This window comes from Onychostruthus taczanowskii, unplaced genomic scaffold (assembly GCF_017590055.1).
Source record: "Onychostruthus taczanowskii isolate IOZ18803 unplaced genomic scaffold, ASM1759005v1 scaffold1, whole genome shotgun sequence".
Taxonomy (NCBI): domain Eukaryota; kingdom Metazoa; phylum Chordata; class Aves; order Passeriformes; family Passeridae; genus Onychostruthus; species Onychostruthus taczanowskii.
In genome coordinates, this window is record NW_024496525.1 from 18,048,175 (window position 1) to 18,074,537 (window position 26,363).

At 43.4% G+C, this 26,363-nt stretch overlaps 1 protein-coding gene across 1 annotated transcript in view; it reads left to right on the forward strand.

The window, feature by feature from the left end:
* The first annotated feature begins 3,906 nt into the window (after positions 1 to 3,906).
* Positions 3,907 to 26,363, forward strand: part of YLPM1 (YLP motif containing 1) — a 37,791-nt gene continuing 15,334 nt past the window's right edge. Inside the window, exons 1-10 of the mRNA XM_041417357.1 lie at positions 3,907 to 4,359; positions 4,713 to 4,929; positions 4,996 to 5,363; positions 12,087 to 12,308; positions 13,213 to 13,407; positions 14,576 to 15,318; positions 17,505 to 19,778; positions 22,145 to 22,250; positions 24,797 to 25,040; positions 26,185 to 26,277. Of these exons, the coding sequence (XP_041273291.1) occupies positions 3,907 to 4,359; positions 4,713 to 4,929; positions 4,996 to 5,363; positions 12,087 to 12,308; positions 13,213 to 13,407; positions 14,576 to 15,318; positions 17,505 to 19,778; positions 22,145 to 22,250; positions 24,797 to 25,040; positions 26,185 to 26,277 (4,915 nt within the window). The remainder of the gene's footprint in view (positions 4,360 to 4,712; positions 4,930 to 4,995; positions 5,364 to 12,086; positions 12,309 to 13,212; positions 13,408 to 14,575; positions 15,319 to 17,504; positions 19,779 to 22,144; positions 22,251 to 24,796; positions 25,041 to 26,184; positions 26,278 to 26,363) is intronic.

The window sequence follows — 26,363 nt, forward strand, 5'->3', positions numbered from 1 at the left end:
TTCAGAATTGATAGGCTTTTATTCAGCTGCACAGTGAATGAAGTTTGTGTCCTCTCAGACTGCTCTTTCTGTACTTGATTAGCTGGCAGCCCAGTCCTTTTGCTTACATTTAGAGTGGTGCAGGGCAGGGCAGGGTTGGGTTGGGACAAGTCTTTCACTCCTGTTTCTTTAGGTCCTATGCACCTCAAAGCCTTATCACTTTTGTTACATATCAGGGACAAGAAGGAAAGTGTCTAATGGACAAAAGTATTAATTTGGGCTGGGAGCACAGTCATGGAGGAATAAGCACAATGGTTGCAGATAAAGAGTCTTCCAGAGACCTGCAGAATTTGCTGCAGGGAAGGAAGTGGTCAGGGAGGGAAGGAAAAGAAATTATTAAACCACATGAAGAAATGTAGGGGGGAAAGTATTTCAAAGCCATAACTGGGCATTCTCATATTTCCTCCATTATTCCTTCATTTTTAGCAATATAATTTGCTCTTATGCTCTCTGCTGTGTGGTGCAGAGAAGGTCACCAGGAGCCAACATGCCAAAGCACACTTTCTGGCCAAAATGCTGGATCAGTAGTACAGGAGAAGACTGAAAATTTATATTCTTGGTGTAATTAAGAAAATTTCCAAAGCTTAAGAACTTTATCCTTAAGGATAAAGCTGTCTATCCCAAACCTTACACTGGTTTGGCTGCAGAGGTGGCCACAAAGGCCAACAGCATCCTTGCCTGTATCAGAAACAGTGTGGCCAGCAGGACTAGGGATGTGATCCTCCCCCTGCTGGTGCTGGTGAGGCTGCACTTTGAGTCCTGTGTTTAGTTCTGGGTCCCTCAGTACAAGACAGAACACTGAGGTGCTGGAGCGTGTCCAGAGAAGGGCATTGGAGCTGGTGAAGGGCCTGGAGCACAAGTCTGGTGAGAAGCAACTGAGGGAGCTGGCATTAGTCTGGAGAAAAGAAAGCTCGAGACCTTAAGACTCCCTACAACTACCAGAAAGGAGGTTGTAGCCAGGTGGGCATCAGTCTCTTCTCCCAGATAACAGGTGACAGGATAAGAGGAAGTGGCCTCAAGTTGTGCCATAGGAAGATTGGATATTGGGAAAAAATGCTTCACTGAAAAGTTGGTCAAGCATTGGAGCAGGCTGCTTAGGGAAGTAGTAGAATCACTGGGCCTGGAAGTGTTAAAGTGTGGATGGGGTGCTTAGAGACATGGTTTAGTGGTGGATTTGGCAGTGCTGTGTTAATGGTCGGACTCAGTGACCTTGGAGGTCTCTTCCAACCTTAACGATTCTATAATAGCTGAACTTGGCTGTCTGTATGCTGGACAGCATGCAGTAAAGATAATTTCCTGTCTTTGGGAAATGCTCTGACATCCTGGTAACTTCCTTGCCACCACCATACCTCTACAGATACTGCAGGAAACTTTGGGAACACATCAGACCTTCCTCTCGTGCTATCTCTTTGCTTGTTGTAGGCTCACCTATTAAACATCCCTGAAATAACAGCATACTGACTCTTTGAAAATTTAGTCCCTTCCAGGCTATCACAATTAAAGTTAATTTTCTCCACCTCTAGCCAGGAAGAAAGTAGCCAGCAATGGAGAGATTTTACAGTTAGTATATAATACATAGATTTCAAAAATAATATCCTTAGTTTTGTTATCTCAGTCCAATCCATATTTCTTTAAGCTAATGATCAAGTATTGTCATGAACAGTTGAAGCCCATGTTTAGTCAAGTGAGGACTGAGAAACAGTTGTAGGATCAGATCTCTGTAACTTGCTTTTCAGAATAATTCTGAAAAATTATGAAGAAGTCTAAAGACTTCTTTGAGTCAATAGTTAACTAGAATTGTTCCAGTGCAAATAGCTTCACTTGAATTAACCTAAGTGGAAGGAGACTGGGGAAGAAAGAAGAAAGGAATGGACACTTAGGGTAACATTTGAAAATAGTCTTTCTGGCACAGAAGAGGTCAAAGGTACAGCAGCCTGATGAATTTGGGGAACATATACCTGCCAGCAGAATGCCTTTTGCAGGGACTTCATGAAAATATATGTATTTAGCATGAACAGCGGGTAGGCATCAAGCTAAATGTGCTCATTTACTGAAGTCTTTTATTCTTTTTACTCTGCCTTGTTTTAGTAAAAGGAGGAAGAATCTGGAATAGGTATGAGGCAATTGATAAAGATGTGTTAGGAGGGTTGGAGGATGAGCAGAAGAAAGTATTGGCAGCGAGCAAACCCATCAGGACATTTTTATTAGTTGAGTATAATTGGTAAGACAAAAAACTTGGCTATTAACTCGAAGAGTCTGATCAGAAGATAAGTAGGACAGGAGAGGACCACCTGAATGATCAGGTGCTTCTCCTGCAATGCCAGACAGCCTGTGTACCAAACACTTGGTTCAGAGGAAAATGTTCACTCCACGCACACCATGGCACCCCAGTGTCTGATCCAATTCACAGTATGTCAGACGAGGAAAGATCATTGTCACAGGAAAGAGTTTGGTAAACTGGAACATTCTGATGTTCCCACAAATGCAGAACTCTGTCAGTCCAAACCAGAAGAGAAATTCCTTCCTGACTCAACTCTGGCAGTTGGTTTAAACCTGCACAGGACTTATATCAGATGCTTTCAGTGTTTCTTAGTATTTAGAGAATTCAGCCTCCCTGCTAACTTCCCATCTCTTGCTGTAGCCGGTTTCCATAGCTTCTGAAGACAGAGAACATACAGGAACACCACATAAAGAAAATCTGAATATATGCAAAGAATGGTAGAAAATAATTTCTACTCCTTTCTGGAGCCACCAGAAAGATTACTGCACCAGATTACTACAGCCTTACCCAATGAAGAAATTTAAGCTGCTGATCCAAGATGTAACACTTTAATTGAGGGGTAACTAAATGTGTATAATAGTGTTTGGAAGCAGGAAGAACATGAGCTATTTAAAAAAAATAACCCAAACCAACATGATGGCACCCATTAATATTACAGACTGAGCAGAATAAAAGAATAAAAATAACATATTCTGAATAGAAAAATCAGAGGGCATAATGTGAACTTAAAAGGGTTGCTTTTTTGGTAAGATTGGGTATTAAAGTCAGTGTACCTTGTCTGGTGGGAGTCAACTGTACTGCAGCCCAAACCAGATTTGAATATTGGAAAAGCATCTGTCAAGTTATTTGGAAGTTATATTTTGGCTTCCACAATGTAGGCTGGAAAGCAATTGCCCTGAAAGTGTTTAGGTACGCGTATTCCCTCATAAGGGAAGTAACAAGTCTCTTGACAATATTGAGTGACCACAACAAACAGCAAAAACAGCATGAAATAACTGTTAGTAAACTGATCACAAGAGAACTCACGTAGAGTGAATAGATCAGGAGGATAAATTAAAGGATGTTTGCAACAGGAATTCCCTGTATTGGAAGGACAGGGTTTCAAAAGCTTAGTGAGTAAACTGGCCCATAGAACTCAGGTACATAAATGCTAAGTACAGGATAATGAACAGTGGATGTGGGCTAAAAATACAAATGCTATCTGAAAGTCATATTCACTGCAAGAGAAATCTAAATAGACTGTCCTAAATAGAAAAGGATAAATAATCACCTCTAAATAAAAACAAGAGATACTAAAGAATAGAAAAGGCAGTTCTATAAGTATTAAGATAGTTTTCTTTAAGATTTGCATCTCAGTTTAATTTAGTCAAATATTTTCTTGCAGAATCATGGTGTATCTCCTCTGTGGATTTCCTGAAATTTAGCAACAAATGAACATAAAATTCAGCCTTTTCACCAGAGTGGATAAAGCTTCTTCTCTACCTAGCAATGTGATTTTCTTGATATTTCTCCTGACTGAAAAGTCCTAGGACCTTTCCTCCACACCTGCCTTTCTGCAGTGCCCAGGGATCCGTGATTCAGCAGGCATGAACTGCAGAGTGAACGTGACCAAAGTTGCTCGGGCTCGCTGTGCTGGCGGAGGAGGCCGAGCGCAGGCAGAGCACCGACGCCGCCGCCCGAGGGCCGCCACGGGGCCCGTTATACACAGCCTAGCTTGCGGAGGGCCTGCGGCACCCTACACACAGCGGAAGTCCCGGCGCCGGGCCCGCAGTGGCTCCCGTGCATCGCCAGCCCCCGTCCCGTCTCCTGTCCCGTCCCGATTGTCTGTCTGTCGCTCCGGGCTCGCCTCCCGCCTCGGCCCGCGCTGCAGGCAGCTGTCCGCTAGGCTGCGCTGTCCCCCGCCCAGCGGGGCGCTCTGGCGCGGCGCTCACGCTCGACTGCCCGGCGGGGGTGGGGCCTCTCCGCGCAGGCGCCGTGCGCCGCCCGCCGCCGCGGCCTGTGTCCGCTCCGCGCTCCGCCATGTACCCGGCCTGGGGCTTGTACGGGGCGGCCGGGCACTACCCGCCGCCGCCCCCCCCCCCCCCCCCCCCCCCCCACCCCGCCCCCGCCGCTGCCCATCCCTCCCCCCAGCGTGCCGCCTCCCGCTGTTCCGCCGATGCCGCTTCCCAGCTACCCGCCGCCGGGGCCCGCGCCCCCCGCCGCCGCGCCGCCGCCCGCCGGTTCCTCGGGGTTCCTGAGCCTGCAGGAGCAGCACCTGGCCCAGCTGCAGCAGCTCCAGCAGATGCACCAGAAGCAGCTGCAGTCCGTACTCCTGGGTCCCCCGCCGCCGCCGGGCCCGCCCCCGCCGGGGCTGCCGCCGCCGCCGCTGCCCGGCTCCTTCACCGACTGGCAGCAGCAGCCGCCGGTGCCACCGGTGCCGCCGCCGGTCCGCAGCTACCAGAAGCAGTACGCCCACCGTGAGCCACCGCCTCGCAAGCCGCCCCCCGCGGCCCGGGACCGCGACGGGCCGGAGCCGCCGGGCGGGCACGGCGACTGGGGCGAGCCGGTGCCCGCCGAGCCGGTGCCCATGGACATGGAGCTGTCCTCGCCGCCGCAGTCCCCGCAGACCGGCGCCCAGCCCTACCTGCCCCCCGCCCAGCCCTACCTGCTCCCTGCCTGCCCTGCTCCATGCTAAGCCCAGTCCCCGCCGCTCCAGCCCTACCTGTCCCGGGCGCAGCCCTCCCAGCCGCCCCCCTCCTTTTCCGAGCCGCCGCCCTCCTACCTGGAGCCCCCGACGGCCACCGCCTCCCAGCCCTACCTGCCGCCTCCTGCCCAGGGCTACATGGCACATCCCCAGCCCTACCTGCTCTCCTCCCAGGCCTCTCCCTCCCAGCCCGCCCTGGCCCCCTCCATCCCTCCCCCGGTCAAGCCGTCGCAGGCTCATTTCCCCCCGCCCCAGGCGTCCTTGCCCCCGCCCGCCGCTGCCCAGCCGGAGGCCGCGCAAGGTGCCGCCAAGGAGGGCGGTGGCACGGAGCAGCCGGACCCCTCCACCATGACTCCCCAGGTAAGGCCGCCCGGCTGGCAGCGGGGAGTCGCCAGGGCAGCGGTGGCGATGAGCCGCGGTGTACTGAGTGTTGCAAAGGTCCCCGAGTAAGGGCAGTTAATAAACACACTATATTTGCATAATATTGAAAGGATTTGGACGCAGTCCGTGGAAGTGTGGCAATGGCACAGCTCAGGGGAGCCTTCATAAAGGCTGATTGGTAGGGATGTAATAAATTGTCATTTCTCGAGAAAAAATGTTTAGGGAAAAATGTGAATCCTGGCTGACTTTAATTTTCTTGAGCGTGCGTTGGTCTCTGGAGAATGTATTCCAAAGTACAGCATGTGGGTGACCCGCCCCTAACCTCTGTTGGCTTTGTCCGGCCAGTTGTGAGATGCAGCAGCGTTTCCTTGTCGCGCATTGCAATGTCACTTGTTTTTAATGGGTTGAGTTGCAGTTGTCTGCCTGATCAGTGTAGAATTGTGACTATTTTAATCTAACAACACACAGTTAAAGTTGCAGAAATGTTTCTGTTGCAGTACGTACTTGCCCTCTTCTTTGTGCTACATGTGCTTGATCTTCCAGTATAAAATTGGATAGGGCATTGGAGGGAAACGTTCTGAAATGCCTTGAAGTGAAAAATGTTACAGTTGTGTGATTTTTATGTGTACACTCGGGCCAATATGCTGCAAGATGTTTGTGTGCTTCACTTCCTAAATGAGACCAGTTCCAGTGAACTTGATGGGACTATTCATCTGCATTGTCAGGGAGAATCCAGGCTTGAGGTTCAGCATGCACAGTGAGGCACGTGTTGGGGCCCTCAGCTATGTACATGGGTCAGGCAGATTCACTGAGGCTTTTGCAAGGGTTTAGAGTTATCTTATTGGGAGCCACTTGCAAGGACAAAATTGAACTGCATACTTGGAAATTTCTTTATTTCAATCTGTTTTTTTGGTAAATTGATCTTAAGGTTCTGATTTGAAGCTAGGTTTGCAAAAATCGTGTTGTGTCATATTGAAGTCACTGACACTTTAAATTTGATGATTGCTGGGCATGCCGTTTTTACATTTGTACCATATAACTAATTACTGCCTGGCAAAGTAGTGCTTTCAGTTCATACAGGTTTCTTTCCACTTTTTTCTCCAAGGAGATATTTTCTCCTGAACCGGTGCGGGGCGGGAGGGGCAATTGAATCTGCTTTTGTAGAGAAGCCCCTTTGGAGGTTATCTCCCAAACTTGCCCTAAACCAGGACAATCTCACTTAATTTTATGCAGGATTTGGACAGTACTAATTGATCTTTTACAGTGATAACAAGACTACTTCATTTTTTAATGACAAAACTAAAACCTCAAAAAATCACGTGTAGAAACTGGTGTTAATTTGGTATTGAGTCAGCTTGTTGACTTCTTAAGTTATTGAACTCAATGATAAAATATTGATAAAATATCTCCATAAGAGTTGCAAATAATGCTTTATTGTGGTGCACACATGGAAGCAGCAGAATACTGCCGAAGTTTATGTTGTCTGGTTTATGAGTGTTTATACAAACAGCTTCTGTCTTGAGTAGTTTGCTTGCCCTCATTCGCAGGTCAGTGTTAACCCAAAAGGAATATGATATTTTCCTGGTCATAACTTTGTTATAACAGATTGATACGATTTTGGCTATCATAGGCTGTAAAATGAGACAGGGTTTGGAGTAACAAGTTTTTACACTATAAGGAATGGGAAAAGCTAAGTGTAGTGATGCTTTCATGCCTTGTAGTAGTCTGAAAAGCCAAGTGAAGAAACAGTGTAGTTTGTCATTTGTAGTATCCTATTAAGCCGTTGTTTAAACTGGCAATTGAAAGCAATTATTTCTGTTTCTCATCCCACAGTAGCAGGGGCTGCAGACAAATATATCAGTGTTTTTCTCTTAACTCAGAAGATACTACACAATTTGCCACGAGTTGGTGTTTTATTATTTTCCTTTCCAGTCTAAAATACTGTTCTTTCCCTTGACAGTATCGTGAGTTTAGTGTAGTTTCTTCTGTGGGTATATAGTTAGATTAAATTGCTCTATTCTTGTCAAATGAAGTTAAAATAACAGTGGTATTTCCTTAGTGTTCCGTCTGATACTTGGGTAATGTGTGCTGCTATTTGTTTACCGTATCACAGACTAGGTAAGGTTGGAAGGGAGCACAGGGGGTCATCTGGTTCAACCTCCCTGCTCAAGCAGGGTCATCCCATAGCACATGGCACAGGGTTGTGTATTCCAAACAGTTCTTGAATATCTTCAGTGAGAGAGACTCCACAGTCTCTCACTGGCAATTGAAAGCAATTATTTCTGTTTCTCATCCCACAGTAGCAGGGGCTGCAGACAAATATATCAGTGTTTTTCTCTTAACTCAGAAGATACTACACAATTTGCCACGAGTTGGTGTTTTATTATTTTCCTTTCCAGTCTAAAATACTGTTCTTTCCCTTGACAGTATCGTGAGTTTAGTGTAGTTTCTTCTGTGGGTATATAGTTAGATTAAATTGCTCTATTCTTGTCAAATGAAGTTAAAATAACAGTGGTATTTCCTTAGTGTTCCGTCTGATACTTGGGTAATGTGTGCTGCTATTTGTTTACCGTATCACAGACTAGGTAAGGTTGGAAGGGAGCACAGGGGGTCATCTGGTTCAACCTCCCTGCTCAAGCAGGGTCATCCCATAGCACATGGCACAGGGTTGTGTATTCCAAACAGTTCTTGAATATCTTCAGTGAGAGAGACTCCACAGTCTTTCTGGGCAATCTGTTACAGTGCTCAGTCACCTGCCTGGTAAAAAAGTTCTTTTTTTTCTCATATTCAGGTGGAACTTCCGTGCATCAGTTTCTGCCCGTTGCCCCTTTCCTTGTTCCTTGGCACCACTAAGAAAAGCCTGGATCCTTCCTCTTGGCACCCTCCCTTCAGTTACTTGTACACATTGACGAGGTCCCCTCTCAGTTGTCTTCTCATGGCTCAGCAGGCCCAGCTCCCTCAGCCTGTTCTTATTACAGAGAGATGCTCCACTCCACTGACATTTTCATCGCCCTCCACTGGACTTGTTCCAGGGGTTCCAGTCTCTCTTGTACTGAGGAGCCCAGAACTGGACTCAACACTCAGGTGTGGCCTCACCAGGGCTGAGGGGCCGGATCACCTCTCTCAGCCTGCTGGCAATGCTCTTCCTACTCCAAGGATGCATGGGTACCTCTGTACCCATAAATATGCATTTATCTACATCTGTTAAAGCTACCTCAGCTTTACCACCTCACCATTTAGCAGACTGCTGTGCTCTTTAAACAGCCCTTTTGTTTTGTAGAGGGTACTAAACCATTATTTTGCAATTTTCATCTGGAAAGGACATAGTGTCCCCACAATAGGTATTATGTTATGGCCTAGGGTCACCTGTATTACCTGTTGAGATGAACTCTCTGTGTGTGGAGACACAAGGCTTGACTCCATTTCAGAAGGCTGATTTGTTATGTTATATGTTATATTAAAACACTACATAAAAACTATATTAAAGAACAGAGAGAAAAGAAAGATCAGAAGGCTGCAAAGAGCAGGAATAGAATAGAATGCATAACAAAAATCCTGTGACTGCTCACAGCCTTGGCACAGGTGGCTGTGATTGGTCATCAATTGAAAACAATCTACATGGACCAGTTGAAGATGCACTTGTTGCTTTCCACAGCAGCAGATAGTAATTGTTTACATTTCTTTGCTGAGGTTCTCAGCTCCTCAGGAGGGGAAAAATCCCAGGAAAGGATTTTTAACAAAATACCATAACTACAATTAGGTTTGGAGTAGTCTTTTGGTGTGGACCTCACATTAACGTTTTTGGTGGTATGTCCTGAGGCCAGGAGTTGATAGTGCTGATTTCAGTGTTCCTGTAAAATTCAACAGGCCTCATCTCTTGGTCAGCCAGAGATGGGAAGAGGCCTTTGTTGATGCTCATGGTTTCTGTGGGCTTAAGGATTATAATTAGACTTGAAAGGTGACAAGTTCAATTGAATGACAAGTCATTGTGAGGAGGTAAGCACTCAATAACTGAATTCTTCATTATGAAAAATTTTCTACACTAGCACTTCTGTTTTCTTACGACTAAGCTGTAAGGATCTACTTTCTGGTCTTCTTATACTTTCCAGATAGCACAGTAATAGATGTGACTGACTCATGTGCTGAAAATAATAGGTGATTATATTACCATAGCTCTGGAATGCCATGTCATATTATGAGTTCTAGCCCCATGTCCAGTTGGTGGAATGAGGAGGAAAAAATGGATCTGTGGGTGGAGACAAGAATTCTGTGGCAGAACATGTGTTCACCCATCATAGCATCTAGCACCGTGATGGCAGATCACCTCATAGTGGGTGCCTTTTGGGATGGATAATTGAATCAGGTTCTGTATAGCTGGGAAAGAATGCTCCTCCCTTGAGTTGCACTTACTTCAGCATGTTGTTGGAGTTTCTGACAGTCTGTTCCGCAGTGTGAATGCGTATCTTCCGCTCAAAACTATGGAACTCTTCTGAGACAGTCTTGTTTAAAAGATTCATGGCAGGAATAATTGCATGATCAATTTAAAGTCTGTGAAGCATAGTCTCTCATTTCATTGACCTCATTTTCAAGTTACAGAAGTATTTTTCTAAAAATACAGCTCCATATTTGTGTTTCCTACCTATAGAAAACATCATTTCTGATCTGAGCATGAGGTAGGTTTCTAGCAGAAAGTTACTCCTTTTCTAAACCTGTTTAGGATGGGCAGTGATTCACTTTTGAGAAATCTCATCAGACAGCACTTACTGCTTTGATGTTGTCACACTTTTGTTTTAAAATGCCTGCATTATTTGGAATCTTTTCTGTTTCTGACTGGCTTTATATAGGTGTTTTTTCTTAACTGTGCATGCTTGGATGGAAAGGAAAAACAGAAGGTATGAAGGATGGAGATAATGGAATTAATGGAATTGAGAGCACAAGAATGGTTGCACTAGGTGTCCTGGGTTGACTATATGGTGCTTTTATCCCCAATCGTCTTGTTCTGTTTATACTGAATAATAAGTTTTACACCTTTAAGACTCTCTTCCAGAGAGTGAAGAGGGGAGGGAAGAAGCGCGCAGTTTGTTTTCAGACTGCACTCACTCCTCCACATTCCTGCTCCTGGACTGTGTTGTCTGCAGATGTACAGACAGCAGGACAGAGCTCCTCTTTTCCCCTTTTTTTGCTTTTAGTTAGTTTTAGCTAGCTGAGGCAAAGAAGTTCCCTGGACTGTGATTTTTTCCTTTTTCTTGGATCTGTTCAAGCCTGCTCTGGACTGAACACCCAGAAGAGCACCGGCAGCTCCACCTGAGGCCCCTTGGCCCGGCCTGGGCCGCGGCGTTTCCAGCACCAGAGAGACTGATCAGAAACTGAGTGAGACGAGCTGCAACCCCGGGAGGGGACTGTTCTGAGTTTGTTTTTTTTGGAACAGTGAGAAGTTTTATTGTTTTATATTGTTTGGGTTCTATTGTTTAATAAACAGGTTTCTTTCCACTTTTCCTCCAAGGAGATATTTTCTCCCGCACCAGTTGGGGGGGGAGGGGGCAATTGAATCTGCTTTTGTAGAGAAGCCCCTTTGGAGGTTATCTCCCAAACTTGCCCTAAACCAGGACACTAGGTTAGACCAAAAATTAGAGTATTTTATCATTCTATCTTTGATAGTGACTAAAAGCAGATGTTAAGAGAACAACTTAAAAATCAAGGGTATAGCAATACTTTCCTAGGATACAGGAGCTGCCTTAGCTGTAAATGGTGTATTTATTTTCAAAATATGTAGATTTTTCTGAGCTATGTCTTGAGTCCACAAAATTTTAGCCCTTGGAGAGGTCTCTAGTAGGGACTCTGGTGGCACAAGATCATGTTAGGTGAAGAGTAGCCTCCCACAGATGTTTTTCTATTAATTTGGTGCCTGACATTTCTCATGTTGGGAGAGATACAGAACTGTTGATTCTTATTCAGGCTTCTTTAAGACATTACTTAAGTGTTGAGATACTTATCTCTAGTCTTTTGTTCTTTATGTTAGTGGCAGCTTATTTTTTGAAGCTTCTGTCATCTGCCTTGAGCACTTCTAATTCTACCCTGAAATATTTAAAACTGAAGGCTTGCTATTTCTTAAATGGATCATTTTTTGGGGTGCAACCATATCTGCTTCCCTCTTCAGCTGTTGAATGAATCAGGATTAATGAGAATTAGATGATACATAATCTTCACTGGTCTTTTACTTTCCATGGCTTTGTTCAAACATCTTCACCACAATTTCTCAGCTGCCATTTTCAGTCTACTTGATGTCTGTGTTCTCTGTTCATCCTCTTCATCTCTCCTGTACATTTCCTTCTTTTTCTCTTTACTGTAGTTCTTAGTTATAAAAAGCTCTAAAACCAATAGACATGGTACTTACAGCATGTCTGTAGTAATTTTGCTTATTATTGCCTGTGCTCCAGATTTTTGTTAGTATTGTTTGCTATAGTTATAGAATAGTAAGCTTGTTGGGTGTAAAAAGTAAATTCTGTTGTGGGTTCTGTACATCACATAATGGTTTATGGCTTTTGATTTAATATTCTGACATCCATTGCAGTACTGTTGCTGAAGAAGTGAATTTTGCCTCAAAACTTTTAAAAACTTTTCTACAGTATGATTCTAGTGGCTGTCATTAATGATTTTCTATTGTTTTTCTTGTGAAACTTAGAAAATCTATGTCTATTACAGGAACAGCAGCAATACTGGTACCAGCAGCACCTGCTTAGCCTGCAGCAAAGGGCAAAAGCCCATGCTCAGGGACAGCAGCAGATGAAAAGTCCAGTAGTGAAGGACTCTGAAGAAGAGAAAATGAGTGTTTCAACTCAGCAGTCTGAACCTCCTCCTCTTAATGAATCCCTGCCTCCAGCATCCAAAGAAGATGAGTCTTCTCTTACATCCACTGAAACTCAGGTAGGCTTTGTAAAGTGATGTCACTCCATTTGTATCCTAGATGAGCCAAAACCCCAGGAAAACTAATGCCATCAAATTCTCTTCTATACTTTGTAACAATAACTAAATGTTGTGAAGCAGTCTTTAAAAAACATTTACTAAAGCTGCACCAGTTAGAAAATACACTTCTTGTATATAAAATTGCATATTCACCCACACTTGCACCAAGCAAGTCTGAGCTGACTCCCCCACACCATCCACAACGTTGACATCTTTGTCTGTGAGATCACCTCGTGATATCAGAGTGCAAAACCAGGTAGGTACTCAGTTGAGGAATGCTATGTTTAAGACACTATTTCTTAATTTCTCCCTGGCACTTTGTGAATTCTGGCTCCCTTTCTCTCTGTGCGTTTGAATTGGTCTGAAAGCCAAGCATTTTGCACAGAGGTTTTTTTCATCATCATGCTCAATAACAGTTACTGTATAATAGATGGAGGTCATGATGTTTGAGCAGTATGTGCTCCACTTTAACTTACAGCATGCAGGTTCCTACAAAGTGGTGGAAATAATGCACTTGGAGTTACTTTATCATGAAAAACCACTGTTTCTCGTTAATTTGCTGTGAGCGACAGATAACAGATTTTCATTAATCTCTTTTCTGTAGGTAGTTTCTTTATGTATGAATAACCTAATTGCCATCAGCCTAACCTTTAGATTAGACTGTTCACATTAAGAAAAAATGTGTTCACATTCAGAAAAGGTGGGACTAAAATCAGCTTTCCAGAAGCTGTGTATGGCTGGAGCACTGAAATAGAGTGATAAAGTAAGGAACAGTGACAAAGTTCCTGTAAAATGTGTAGTGACCCAGTGTATTTTTTTTTCTGACAGAAGCAACTTTCCTTTGTTTATTTGCCTTTTTCTGTAGCTCAATATTGAACCTCCTGATGACCCTGAGGAGGATTTGAGATTGCAGCAATTGCAAGCAGCAGCAGCTCAATGGCAGCAGCACCCCCATCAGCGGGTTGGGTTCCAGTATCAGAGAATAATGCAGAAGCACGCTCAGCTGCAACAGATAGTACAGCAGTATCAACAGATCATGCAACAGCCTCCACACTTAGAGGTGAGACACTAAAGAGGTGGTGTTTGATATACATCCTGGGTGACCCAGCACTCGTAGTCTGCTGAAAAATACATAGTTGAATAATTTGTAATGGTTTGTTCATTTGTCTGGCAACTTTTTCTGCTTGGGTAGAAGTTTATGTCCATTTTCCCTACTGTCACTCGACTTCAGAATGAAAAAAGCATTGACAGATGGTGATGACGCTTCAGTAGGATGAGAAATACAATATTTTACACTTCTTGTAAAATTTTTTTGGATGTCCCTAGGTGATACAGGAGCAAAGCTGAAGACTGTATTGAATTTATTCAGCTTTGAATGTTTTGCCACTGGAGAAACAGTTCAGAAAGGTCAAGTAATTAGATGATTGCACGGAATAATTTGGAAGCTGCTCTTTTTTACAAAAATAAAAATGTACAATGATAACTGTAGATGCCAAAAATAGACAATAAATGTAATTTTAAAAATCAGTATCTCACATTACTTTTAACTCATGTAGTCAGTTGAAACCAGTATTGTAACCTTTAAGCTTTTAAGTAGAAGTTGATTATTGTATTAGAGAGTTGAGTCAACTCTTATTGGGTTGGAAGAGTTCGTACATTAAGCATTTCTTTGTAGGTTGGGGTGTCTGAGTTTGGATTTTTTTTTTTTAATCTTTTTGGGTAAACCTTAAAAATCTCAAGCAAAATCAAGCCTGATATTTTCACATGATGAAAGACAGAACTTGAAAGAAGCTTCATTTGTGCAAACAAGATCTGGCAAAGGCTTAAAGAAAAATAATTGCAGACTGCTGAGGCAATTCTGAGCAGGTTAATAGCAAAAACTGAAACCTTGAGAAATAGTCACATAATGTATATGTGAAGATTGATTTGAGCTTTAGCCATTGTTAGGATGTAGTAATAATACAGTTTATACAGATTATAGGTTTCTTCAGCTGTCCTGTTGAAGTCTTCTGTACATAGATATAGTATACAGTCATAAAATATATAAATTTTCACTATGTCTTTAGATGTCACTGTTGGTGTTTGCTTTTGTTTCGGTGTGTTTCTTCCTCAGGCTTGAGGCCAAGTCATCAGAAATTGTGATGTTACAAGTGATACTGAAATACATAGCTCTGAGAGTAACTGACTATCAAAGGTGTTTTGAACCTATTCTTGTCATCTCATTGCAGACAATGTCAGTGGACATGCAGCTGCGACATTATGAGGCACAGCAAAAACAGTTCCAGCAGCTTCATAAAGACTGGGAGCGATCAATGAACCAGCAGTGGCAGCATCAGCTTCAAACCTACCCTCACAAAGACCAGCTTCAAGAGTATGAGAAGCAGTGGAAAGCATGGGATGAACAGATGAAGGTTACTCAGTCACATCTGCAGGAAAAAGTGACGTCGCTCCAAAATCTGAAGAATCAATATCCTGCAAATGTTTCACTGCCACCTCCATTTATTCCATATTCCCAAACTGGTCAAGGTGGCATTCCTATTATGCCTCCAACTTTACCTTCAACCACACCTCCACTGGTCCCCCCGCCTCTCTCTTCTGTTTCTCAGTTATCCAATTCCTCTGTCCCTTCAGGATCCAGTTCTCAAAGCAGTCAAGCTACTGAAACACCAAGGCCAGCTCTCCTTCCCACCCCTGGTACCTATGCATCAAAAATAGCTAGTTCAGCTAGCTATTCACCTTACCATTCTCAAGTAGGTTCATCCTTTGGCTCATCTGATCATGGAAAGTCTCAAGGTCATCTTAGTAAACAAACTGTAAATATCTCATCCGAACAACAGTGTGGGGAACTGAAAGGCACTTCTGCAGTGTCTTCGACACACACGCCTATTGTGCAGGATAAACCGGTGAGGTCAGGTGGATTGCTTCCAGATCCTCCCAGATCAGCGCGTTTTGAAGGCCCTAGAGGCCCTAGGTAAGAATGTTTTTATTGGTTTATACATATTCCAGCCTACAAGATTTTCAGTGATTTATTAAGAAATTAAATACGTATCTTTTTCTCAGATTTTTTGAGGTTGTGGGAAGTGTGTATTTGTGCAGTGGAGGTTTTGTTTTTAATGTATGTACACCATGCTTTCTGTATTTATATTTTTAAAGCAAGGATACATAGAATGTCTTTCACCTGAGCATAATCTAGAGCAGTTTGCCTTTTTTTTTTTTTTTTTTTTTTTTTTTTTTTTTTGTAAAGTGCTTGGGGTTGCTGCCCCTTTTCATTCTCAAAGACACAATGCTCCTTCTTTGAAAATAGGAAAGCTGCTGTAAATATTTGGTATGTCTTTGCTGATTTTATACCTGCTATATAATTTAATCCAAGATCTTGTTTTTAGAATGTTTTTCTTTAATACATGATACCAGGGTGTAAAAACAACATCTGTTCTATCTGCTCATTAGTTCGAGGTGGGTAGGTGTGATGACTGCTGAATCAAAAGGCAGTGGTGTTCTGTTCAGTTGTTTCTATCCTTGCATACTCTGCTAGACTTTACAGTAATGTCTTCATGGTTATTCCCCTTCTCTTTGCTTCCAAAGTGATCGATCATGAATCATAATTTGTGAATTGCTAGCAATGTACATGAGCTTTATATAAATTAATTATTTTCTACCTCCTAGTAGTTTTAAAAAAGTGTTTCTGTTCCTCGGGATTTGTTGGATGTACAGTTCTGAACAGACTGTTTTCATGACTTGCTAGTGCATGTCTTTTATGTGTGTTGGTTTAGAGCTCAGTGATACGCAGTGACAGGCACAGGTTGTCTTTCTGGGCTGTGAGCAGGCATTTCTGGTTCATGTCCAGATTTTCATCCACCAGCAACCCCAAGTCCTTCTTGGCAGGGCTGCTCTCGATCCCAGCATCGCCCAGCCTCTATTGGGACCAGGGGCTGCCCTGCCCCAGGTGCAGGATCTTGTACTTGGCCACATGAGGTTCCCATGGGCCTACTTCTCAAACTTTTCTAGGCACCTCTGGATGGCATCCTGTCCATCAGGCATGTCACCCACACCACTCAGCTTGAGTCCTCTGTAAACTTGCTGAAGGTGCACTCAGTGCCACTGTCTGTGTCATTGATGAAGATAAAAAACAGTGCCCAGTCATCTGAGGGACACCACTTGTCACTGATCTCCCGCTGGACATTGAGCCATTGTCCCCTACCCTCTAGATGTGACCATCCTGCCAGTTCCTCATCCACCAAATAGTCCCATCTATCAAATCCATCTCTCTCCAGTTTAGAAAGAAGGATGTTTTGGAGGTGCATGTCAAAGGTCTTTAAAAAGTCCAGACAGATGACATCCATAGCCCTTCCTTTATCCATTATTCAGTCCATCATAGAAGGCCACTGGGTTGGTCAGGCAGAACTTGTCCTCGATGAAGCTGTGCTGGTTGTCTCTAGTGACCTCCCTGTCCTCCATGTGCCTTCACACAGCTTCTGAGATGATCTTCCCAGACACAGAGGTGAGACTTACAGGTCAGTAGTTTCCAGAGTCCTTCTTTCTACCCTCTTTTAAAATAGGTGCAGTGTTTTCCTTTTTCCAGTCACCTTCTCCACCTGACTTCGCCTGTCACTGTTTTCCAGATACCATGGAGAGTGACTTGGAGAGTGACTTGGCAAGTGACTTAGCAAATTCCCTGAGTATTCTGAGATGTATCTCATCAGGTCCCATAGACTTACATATATTCAGGTTCTTCAGGTCATCATGAACCTGATCTCTTATTGTGAAAGTGACTTTGCACCCCTAGTCCCTGTTTTGCGATCCATCCACTCAGGAGGCGTAGGGTTGTCAGTGAAGACAAACGCAAAAAAGTTGTTGGGTACTGAGTCTTTTCCTCATGCATTTTTACCAGTTTGCCAGTCATGTTTGTCCAAGGGGTGCACTTTCTTTGACCTTTCTTTTCTGGCTGACATACCTCTTGGAACTCTTTGCATCCCTTGCACAGTTCAGCTTCAGCCATGCTTTGGCCTTCCTGACTCATCCAGTAATGTACAACTGTGAATCCCAAACATCTAAGCAACTTGACTTTAGACATGAGTTCTCTGTTTTGTGTGAAATTAATCTATAGGACTTTCATATGACATGTTCATTTGAATAAAATTTCTATTGTGTCATCTGTAGATTTGATGGACCTCGAGGAAGAGGATATGACAAATTTGAAGGCTCAAGACAGAGAGGACCTCGTTTTGACTCCCAGCGCTCAGAAGGATACAGGTCACGTTTTGACCGACAGAATACAGATGGACAGTCTTCAAGTAGATGGGGCTCTATCCCACGAGGACCAGCAGGACAATTTTATACAACGAATGCATCACACGGACACGGTTCCCGACCTAGTGGTCCACGGTGGATGGGGCCCAGGCCTCATTTGGGACAGCAGCAGCAGCAGACACAGGTAGAATCACAGTCAGAAAGCAAAGAACCTTTTACAGACACAGCTGGTGATCAACAGTCTGTAAGCAGAACTGAGTCAGCTCCTGACGCACAGAGTGCAGGTCCCATTGAGCCAAATGAGGACCTGACGGACACTCAACAGGAGCCATCCAAACCTGAAGTCAAAGAACCTAGTTCAGACCCTCCTAAAAAGTGGACATGGAGTTCACATGATCCCAACCAGCAAGTAGAAGAGTCCAAGGCACCCACCCCACCTATTCAGAACCAGGATGCAGTAGCCCCTGCAACAGGAAATCAGGATTTGGATTCTTCAGATGGCCAGTTGACTGCTTCAGATAGTACTGAGGGCCTGCCTGGACCAGAAAGCAGAGGAAAAGGGCCATTCATGCATGAAGACAGAGGAAAGGGACCAGGAGGCAGAGGAAGGGGCCGTGGCAGAGGGCAGGGGGATGGCCGCGGCTGGGGAATGGGCCGTGGCCGGGGAATGGGAAGGATGGATGGTGGCCGGGGAATGGGAAGGATGGACGGTGGTTGGGGAATGGGCAGGATGGATGATGGCCATGGCTGGGGCATGGGCAGGATGGACGATGGCCATGGTAGAGGATATGTATACAGAGGCAGAGGGCAGGCTAGGCAGGCATCCATCCGTGGCAGAGGAGTGTTCAGGAGAGCAGGCAGCAGGGAAAGGATACCGGATAGACGGTCAGGCAGCAGGGAGAGGATGCCAGATGGACAGTCAGGCAGCCGAGACAGGGGGCTGGGACGGTCAGATAGCCATGAGAGGGTATTCTCTAACCGAGACAGAGAGCCGCCTGGACGGACAGGCGGCTGGGATAGGGGACGGGCAGGAAGCCGGGAGAGAGGACCGGTCAGACGGGCCTCTAGCCGGGAAAGAGAGCCCATGCGGCGGGCAGGTAGCCGGGAGAGGGTCCCCGTCAGGCGGGCAGGTAGCCGGGAGAGGGTCCCCATCAGGCGGGCAGGTAGCCGGGAGAGGGACCTGGTCAGGCGGGCAGGTAGCCGGGAGAGGTGTCCCATCAGAAGGGGAGATAGCCATGAGAGGGAAGCAGGAAGATCTGAAACAGGCAATATGGGTAAACCCATTCACCTGGGAGATGACTCTGACAAATTGCCTCCATACCATCGAGATGAAACATTCAGGGGTTCTTGGGGTCATGAAGATGATACAATGCAGGAGGAATTTCCTTTAGATAGTCAAGATGACCCGTCTTTGGAGCATGAGCAATTGGATGAGTGGGAAAGAGATCAATACTGGAGAGATCACAACTCTGATTATCAGGATGATTCTGTACATGCGTATGACAGAGATGACAGGTTGCAATCCCACCATTCACTGCCTCCGTTGTCTCCCCTACCACCACTACCTCCTTTATCGTCTGATCACGACAGACGAGATTCATGGTGGGATGACTGGAAAAGGCCAAGAGAAAGGGAACTAGAGAGAGATCTAGATAGAACTGGAAGATCCTCAGATATTTATGATCAAGATTTAGACAAAGAATGGGATAGAGACTGGGACAGGAGACCTATGGATGACAGAGAAATGGGGAATCGTGACCTGGATATCCCCCCTCTACCACCATTACCACCCCTTCCACCTCTGGACAGGTATCGTGAAGATAGGTGGAGGGACGATAGGAACAGAGATCATTATGACAGAGATCTCCGAGACAGGGGGGAGCTCAGGATTCGAGAATATCCGGAGAGATACGACACATGGCGGGAGAAGCAAGACTACCTTCCTGAAAGGACTGACTGGGAGAGGGAACGGTTGTCGGATAGGTGGTATCCAGATGATGGAGAGAGACTGCGGACTTTGGATGACCACTCAGATTCATCCCTTCCTCCCCCTTCACATTCCTCTGATATGCTGGGAGCAGATTCAAACCTGGACTCTGACCAGTCCTTGGGAGGAGTGATGGTCCTAAGCCAAAGACAGCATGAGATAATTCTGAAGGCTGCCCAGGAGCTCAAAATGCTTCGGTGAGTTGCCTGCTTCTGTGATTTTGTATAAGAATCCCATTCTGTGGGATCCATTTGAATCAACACAGTAATGGCTTCATTTCTTTTACCCACAGCATGATTGTAGGAGCTCATGTGGAACAAGTTATTCGGAGTACCTTTACCACAGTTTTTGTAGATGGACTTTTTTTTCTTAAATAGATGCTTGTCCCTTTCCCTGTGAATATGGTGCTCCCTGTATGTTACTTTCCAGGAAGAGATCTGTCCCATTGCCTGACCAGCCTTTTTGTTATCCTCAAATAAACTCGGGGATAATTGCTTTTCAGTATTTTTGGTGATATCAGATGAGCTTAGTGATAATTGCTCTTTAGTACTTACCTCTCAAGACCTACATTAATGTGGTTCTTAAGACTTATTTTTTTGATATTGCTCACTTTTAAGTTAAAACATAGGTGGGTTTTTGTTCATTTGTTTGGTTTTTTTACAGAGTTTCCTCATTTGAAACCCAATATTGTCAGTGAACAATTTTGTCAAATTTGGTTGATCTTAAGTTCTGGGAATCAGCATAAAAGGAGTGATATAAAAATTAGGAGGGTATAAATGCATGAGTTCATCAAGACCACATTTCTTTTTTAGAAAGCAGCTGCTAGACTTCCTAAGGCTTTAATAAGTGTTTATTATGAAATTAGTAATAGGAGAGATGGGGCTGTATGAGACTTTCAACGACCTAATCTAGTGAAAGGAAGGCTGGAACTAGATGATTTTTGAGGTCCCTTCCAACCCAATCCATTTTATGATAGAGATGTTTTGGCCTTTTCTTAAGGCTGTTTTCTTTTCAGATTTGTAAGATTGCTGAGCACCTGTCCCATATAGAAGGTCTTAGAAGCATGCCAAAATGCAAGAAAAATAATTTTTTTAAAAGGAAGAACTTTTATTCTGAACAATTTAATAATTTACTGCAATTAGATTAATTCAGTGGTGTTATTAACTGTGAAATTTGTGTTATAAAGTAGTATTTGTTGAAAGTTTGCAGTAACATTCTTTTCAGCTTCCTGACTTTCCCGTTGCCTCAGCTGCCTGGCATGTTTTGCTGTTTATTGTGACTGGCTGCAAGTCAGTCACTTAGGCTAAGGACCATAGTTTGGGAATCACTACGAGAGAAATTTATTAGGGCTTAAATAATTTAAACATAGTCACTAAAATGTTTTATGTAAAAAGTAGTTATATATACATCTTTCAAAGCCAGTAAAAAGGGGAAATATAAACATGATACTGATTTTTATTAGGGTATTAGGATTTTTATTAGAATATTAGGGTAATCTTCAAATTAGTTACAGTGGTATTTCTCATTAGGTTCTTACAGGCAGATGATTTAAGTCTGAACAGTAGGAACAACTTTATGGAGATTGCTTATTAATTTTTATGGGGATTTTTTGAGCCAAGAGTTATACCAGTAATGTGGTACATAACTGCTTTCATCTCCAAAACTAAAGCCTTCATCTGGCTTTGCTTTTATTGTGTGTAACACAGCATGGGCTCAGCTGCAGACTGTTCTGTATTTGTGATCTAGTGTAGTGCGCAGTTTACTCTTTTGTATTTATAAAACACTGAGGATTCTTTTCTTTGAGCCAAGTTCCCCTTCTGCTGAACACTGAACAGATGCATTACTGGTTAGGGTGGTTTCTGTGACATCTTCTTACAGAGGGATCCCATTCCTAGTTGTCATTAGAAACTGCTTCAATACACAGAGTTATTAGCAATTGAAAAACCTAGATTAAAAAATGCTAACAAAAACTGAAGGGAAAGGACATCATATTCACTAGAAATTTGTAATCCAGTGATGTAGTACTCACAGTGAACCTGAGCTCTGCTCTATAGACTATGTATTGGTTGTATATTAAATAGCATTTTGATACATAAACCAAAGAAGCAAAAGTTAGACTCACTGTTTGGCTTTTATATATTGGAATCTCTTGTGCTTTGTTGGCCTCAATCCTGTTACCATGTGAACCAGAGCAAGTAACTGAGACCACTTAGGTATGCATTTCCAAGGGGTTTCTTGCTTGCAGAAGGTGTTGGCAGAAGCCAAAAATCCAGTTTTTCTCTTTACTGTTCAAATGGAGTGGTTCTGGCAAAGCACAACTACATGTCTCAGGAAACGTGTAATTAAAAAGCATGCAGCTAATTCACTGAATTCCTCCATGGTTAGGTGGATGTGAAACAGGGATTTCTGAGTCACAGCATTGCCCGTGTAAAGCCTGCTGTGTCCTTTTCTTCTTTTGGCTTTTGTCTCTGATGCTAGTGTAATATGTGTTCTCACCACGAGCATTGATTTCTTTAATTTTTCATTTAAACTATGATAACACTTTCTTATGATGCATGTGCAGGGAGCAAAAAGAACAGCTACAGAAGTTGAAGGAGTTCAAACCTGACATTTCCACCCAAGAGTCTCCAAGATCACAAAACACAAGCACAAGGCCGGGTGCCTTTCAGGTAAATTCATCTTACACTGATAACATGTTGGTAGTGATTACTGTTTATGTATATTGAACCAGTTCTACACGCTCATGGTCAAATTTCTCTGTGGAATGTGTCCCCAGTAATCCTATCTTCTGTTGAGAAAAAACAACTTCTTAGTTTCTTTAAATTTTCAGAAGCATTTTCTACTCAGTCTGTTGCAGCAGACCTCTGGTTAGGGGTGGAAATGAGCCAAGACACAGACTCATTTAACAATGTGAAAATGGTCCCAGTTTATTCTTCTTTGCAGTTTAGCCATCCTGACTCCGACTACAGCAAACTCCTGCTGTTGGCTTCTCTGACAGACTCTGACTGCTGGCTATTTCCTGCTGGAATTCGACTGCAACTATTTCCTTGCTGCCTCTGACTGCAGGCTTTTACCTAGCTCAGCTATGACTGCAGGCTCCAACAGCAGGCTCCAGCTCTATCAGACCCAAACTGACCTCACAGCAGATCTTTTGCAGCAGCAGCTCTCTTCCTTGTTTTGTTCTTCTTTGTGTCTCTCTGGATCATTTCTTCTTCCACAGGGCTCCTCTACCTCCTCAAGGTCCTCTTCCTCAAGGCTCTCCCTAACCGGCCAACCCATTCCTTCTATCACACTTATCTTTATTAGTGAGAGCCCATTAAGGCAAGTCTGTTCTTCTTTGTAATTAGTACAACTGTGATTTATCAGGGGTGAGGTCACTTGTAATCCCTTCTTCTACACCTGCAAGTCCACCATGTGTTCTGAGTATGACCCATCAGGGATGGTTGCACATGAGGTTCAGCAGTCTAGATTGCTGTGTGACAATGTGCAAAAAGAAGTGAGCTCTCCCAAAACGGGGATGTAAGGTTCACAAGAAGACCCTGTTTTTCCTTGCTTAAGTTCTTTCAATTTGCACTGCTTTTCCTACTTCAGGAGCTATCTACTCTGAAGATGGAAAAGCTCGAGGATATGTCCATCAGAAATTGAGATATTTCAATGTAGCATGGGCATTAGCCTTCTGTTTGCTGTTTTTATTGGGAATTTTTATTAGCTTCTATAATATCATGAAGTGCATGGAAACTCATGTTTGTGTACCTCCATCCTGTTGTGATGCAACTACTCTACTGCTTAATTTCCTGTACAGTTCTGGGAACTGCTCTCAGGTGCTTATATTTGGGGTTTTTGATCATTCAGAAATCAACTGAACTTCTGCAGTCATGCTAAGTCAGGTTTATAAATCCTTCCTAGAATGAGTAAACAGTTCTGTTAAATGTGTATTGGAGGAGATATCTGAGTTGATGTGTTCTTCATCACATCTTAACCCCAAAGTTACTCACACTAATAAATTTAGCCATAAGGTTTTCTGGGTCTGACATTTATTTAGTCAGACCAGCCTTTTTTTGTCCCTCCATCCAGAGAAGTGCTATGTGGTGACTGAGGCACCGCAAATTTTCTTTTTGCCTGGGTGACCTCTTCCTTGTTTACAGTGTCTGTAAAGTAAAATAATGCAACTGATTTGCTACCAAGAACTGCAGGTATGTTGATTCCTTTAGGAAGTTACTTTATGCTCTTTTGATGTTTTGTATCTCAGACTACTTCACTCATCAAATTTTGTCTTCCTTGGAATTCCTGCCTCCAGATATTTCTGCTCTGACTTTGGGTTGTTATTACAGAGCTCAGCTTTGTATCTACAACCATCCTGCAATTTTTGTTGTATGTTGCTAATAAGGTTGCCTGTAACTTGACATCTGCTCTGATGCTGAAAATTCTTGTAACGTGTGGGGTTTCTTGTGGATGTTTGGTTCATGAAGGATTTGGTTTGGTTTAGTTTTCAACTAGGCAAGACCTTCCCATTTCTTATGTTCTTCTGATACTGATTTTATTAAGGTTTTTCCAGGTATTTCTGCCCTCTGAATTTTTCCAGTGGTTTCCACAAAGAAACTGGCCTTATCAATGCTTTTACGTCTCAACAAGCTGCCCTACTTTCAGATTTTCAGCCTTCACACAGACAGCAGGAATCTTTGCAGACAGCAGGAGTCTTTGAGAATAAACAGTAGACACTTTTGAACTGAGATAGGCCTACTGGAGCTAAAATTGGTAAGGTTGTTTTGAAGAAAATCAGTAGTGTTTAAGCCTTCACATATGAGGAAACACAAAATTAAATCAGGTCACCAATTTTTAAAAATAGTCCTCCTACTGTAGCACCATGATGGAGGTACTAGAAAATATGTATGATTTGACTACCAATTGCCATTGCACATACTGAGGATGAGAGAAGGTTAGTTTACAGATCTACATTAAAAGTGCTTTCTGCATCTAGGTCTCTTCTCAGCTATCTTCAGAGGCACCAGTAGAAGCCCAAGCTATTAAACCTTCTCCTGCTGTTATTATAAAGCCTCCCGTGTTGTTCAGACAGCCCACCCCTGTGACAAGACCAAGTGCCCCACTGGCAAGGCCTACTACACCTATGACAAGGCCACACGCTCCAGTTTCTACTCCAACTACAACCCCAAGTCATGGTCAATCTTTAAAACCATCACCTTCTGCTGTGGAACAGGAACGCTGGGATGAGGACTCATTCCATGGACTGTGGGACACAAATGAGGATAAAGGTGCAAATATGGAGTACGAGTTGTGTAAGCAGGAGTCGATGATGCCTCCACCTGTCTCCTCGCCTGTGAAAGTACCTGCCGTCCACACCTCCATTCCATCAGCTGTACCAGTGTCCCTTTCTCCCGTTATTCCAGCAGTTCCTAAAGCACCCATCATTCAGCAAACGGTGGATTATGGCCACGGGCGAGGTGGGTATTGCAGTGTATTTGATATGTATCAAAGAGCTAATTAATCCTCTTGACCTTTTTTCTTTAAAGGAGTGTGCCATGCAAAGTATGGGTGTTCTGCACTTGATGTGTAGACTTGTGTGCATTGATGATGTAATGCTGAGCAGTGCAGTTATAAGGAGTCTCTAACCTTTAACCTGTTATGACTCTGAGTTTAGTATTTTTCTTGATGCTTTTAGAAAGAGCTATGAACAGTGTATATTCCATGAATGGTGTATAGTCATGGGTGCTTCTAATAAATACAAAATGATGCGCTGTATTTAGGTTGATAGTGTTACTTTCCCTTAATCCCTTTGTAGGTGAGTATGGAAATAACTGGGCTAGAAGGTACTTTGGGTGGTTAGAGTTCTTAGGTGTGATTTAGTGATTTAAAACAGCATGTGGCTGGTGTTTGCATTATTTATATAATGGGTGTGAGGTACCCTCTAGCCAGAGGGGGAGACAGAGTCTGGTTCTGAAGGGCATGCACCCTATACGGTTGTTTAAAATGTAAGTAAGTAGTGGAGAGCTGTGCTTTTTACTACTGAACTTACTAAAGCTAAAATTCAGCACTAGTTTTTAAAAGAATTGATCTCCCTCCTTTAACAGGAGTGAAATAATGTCATAAAGAAGTTCTTAAATTGTGCATTGTCATTCATTTAAAGACTGTTTTTTCTCTCTCTAAAGTACCATAACAGCACTGGAAGCCATATCTGTTCCATTAGGCAGATGTTTTACTAAAAGCTGTTAGAAAAAATGTCATTGTTGTGAGACTTTCAGTTACTATTCTTGACATTGCAGTAACTCTGAGTTATTAAAACTTACAAAGCATTTTAATGTTTATAATTTTCTGACACTGCATGCTGCCTGAACTCACCTGAAAAGGCCGAAGTCCCATTGTTAAGATGGAGTGGTTTACATACACGCACACAAACCCACTTCAGCCTTTAAAAACCGTAGTGCTCTTTATTTGTGTAAAGCTCTTTTGACGTTATCCATTAAAAGAAATTATGGTAGTTTGTTCTAGTCACTTTTAATGCCATTGACTGATTATTTTTCATTAAGAGGAAAGAAAATACAAGGCGTTTTTTAAAACCTTAGGATTTTTTTGTTTATTTTTGACCAGATATAACCACGAGTAAAGTGGAACAGATTCCATATGGAGAGAGGGTAACCCTTCGTCCAGAGCCTCTGCCGGACAGGCAAACATTTCAAAAAGGTAGGAGGTGCTTGGCTAGCTTTCATAGAGTTGGTTAGCTCTTAAAGAAAAGTTGTAAGATGCTAAAAGCTTGTTCAAACTAAGTA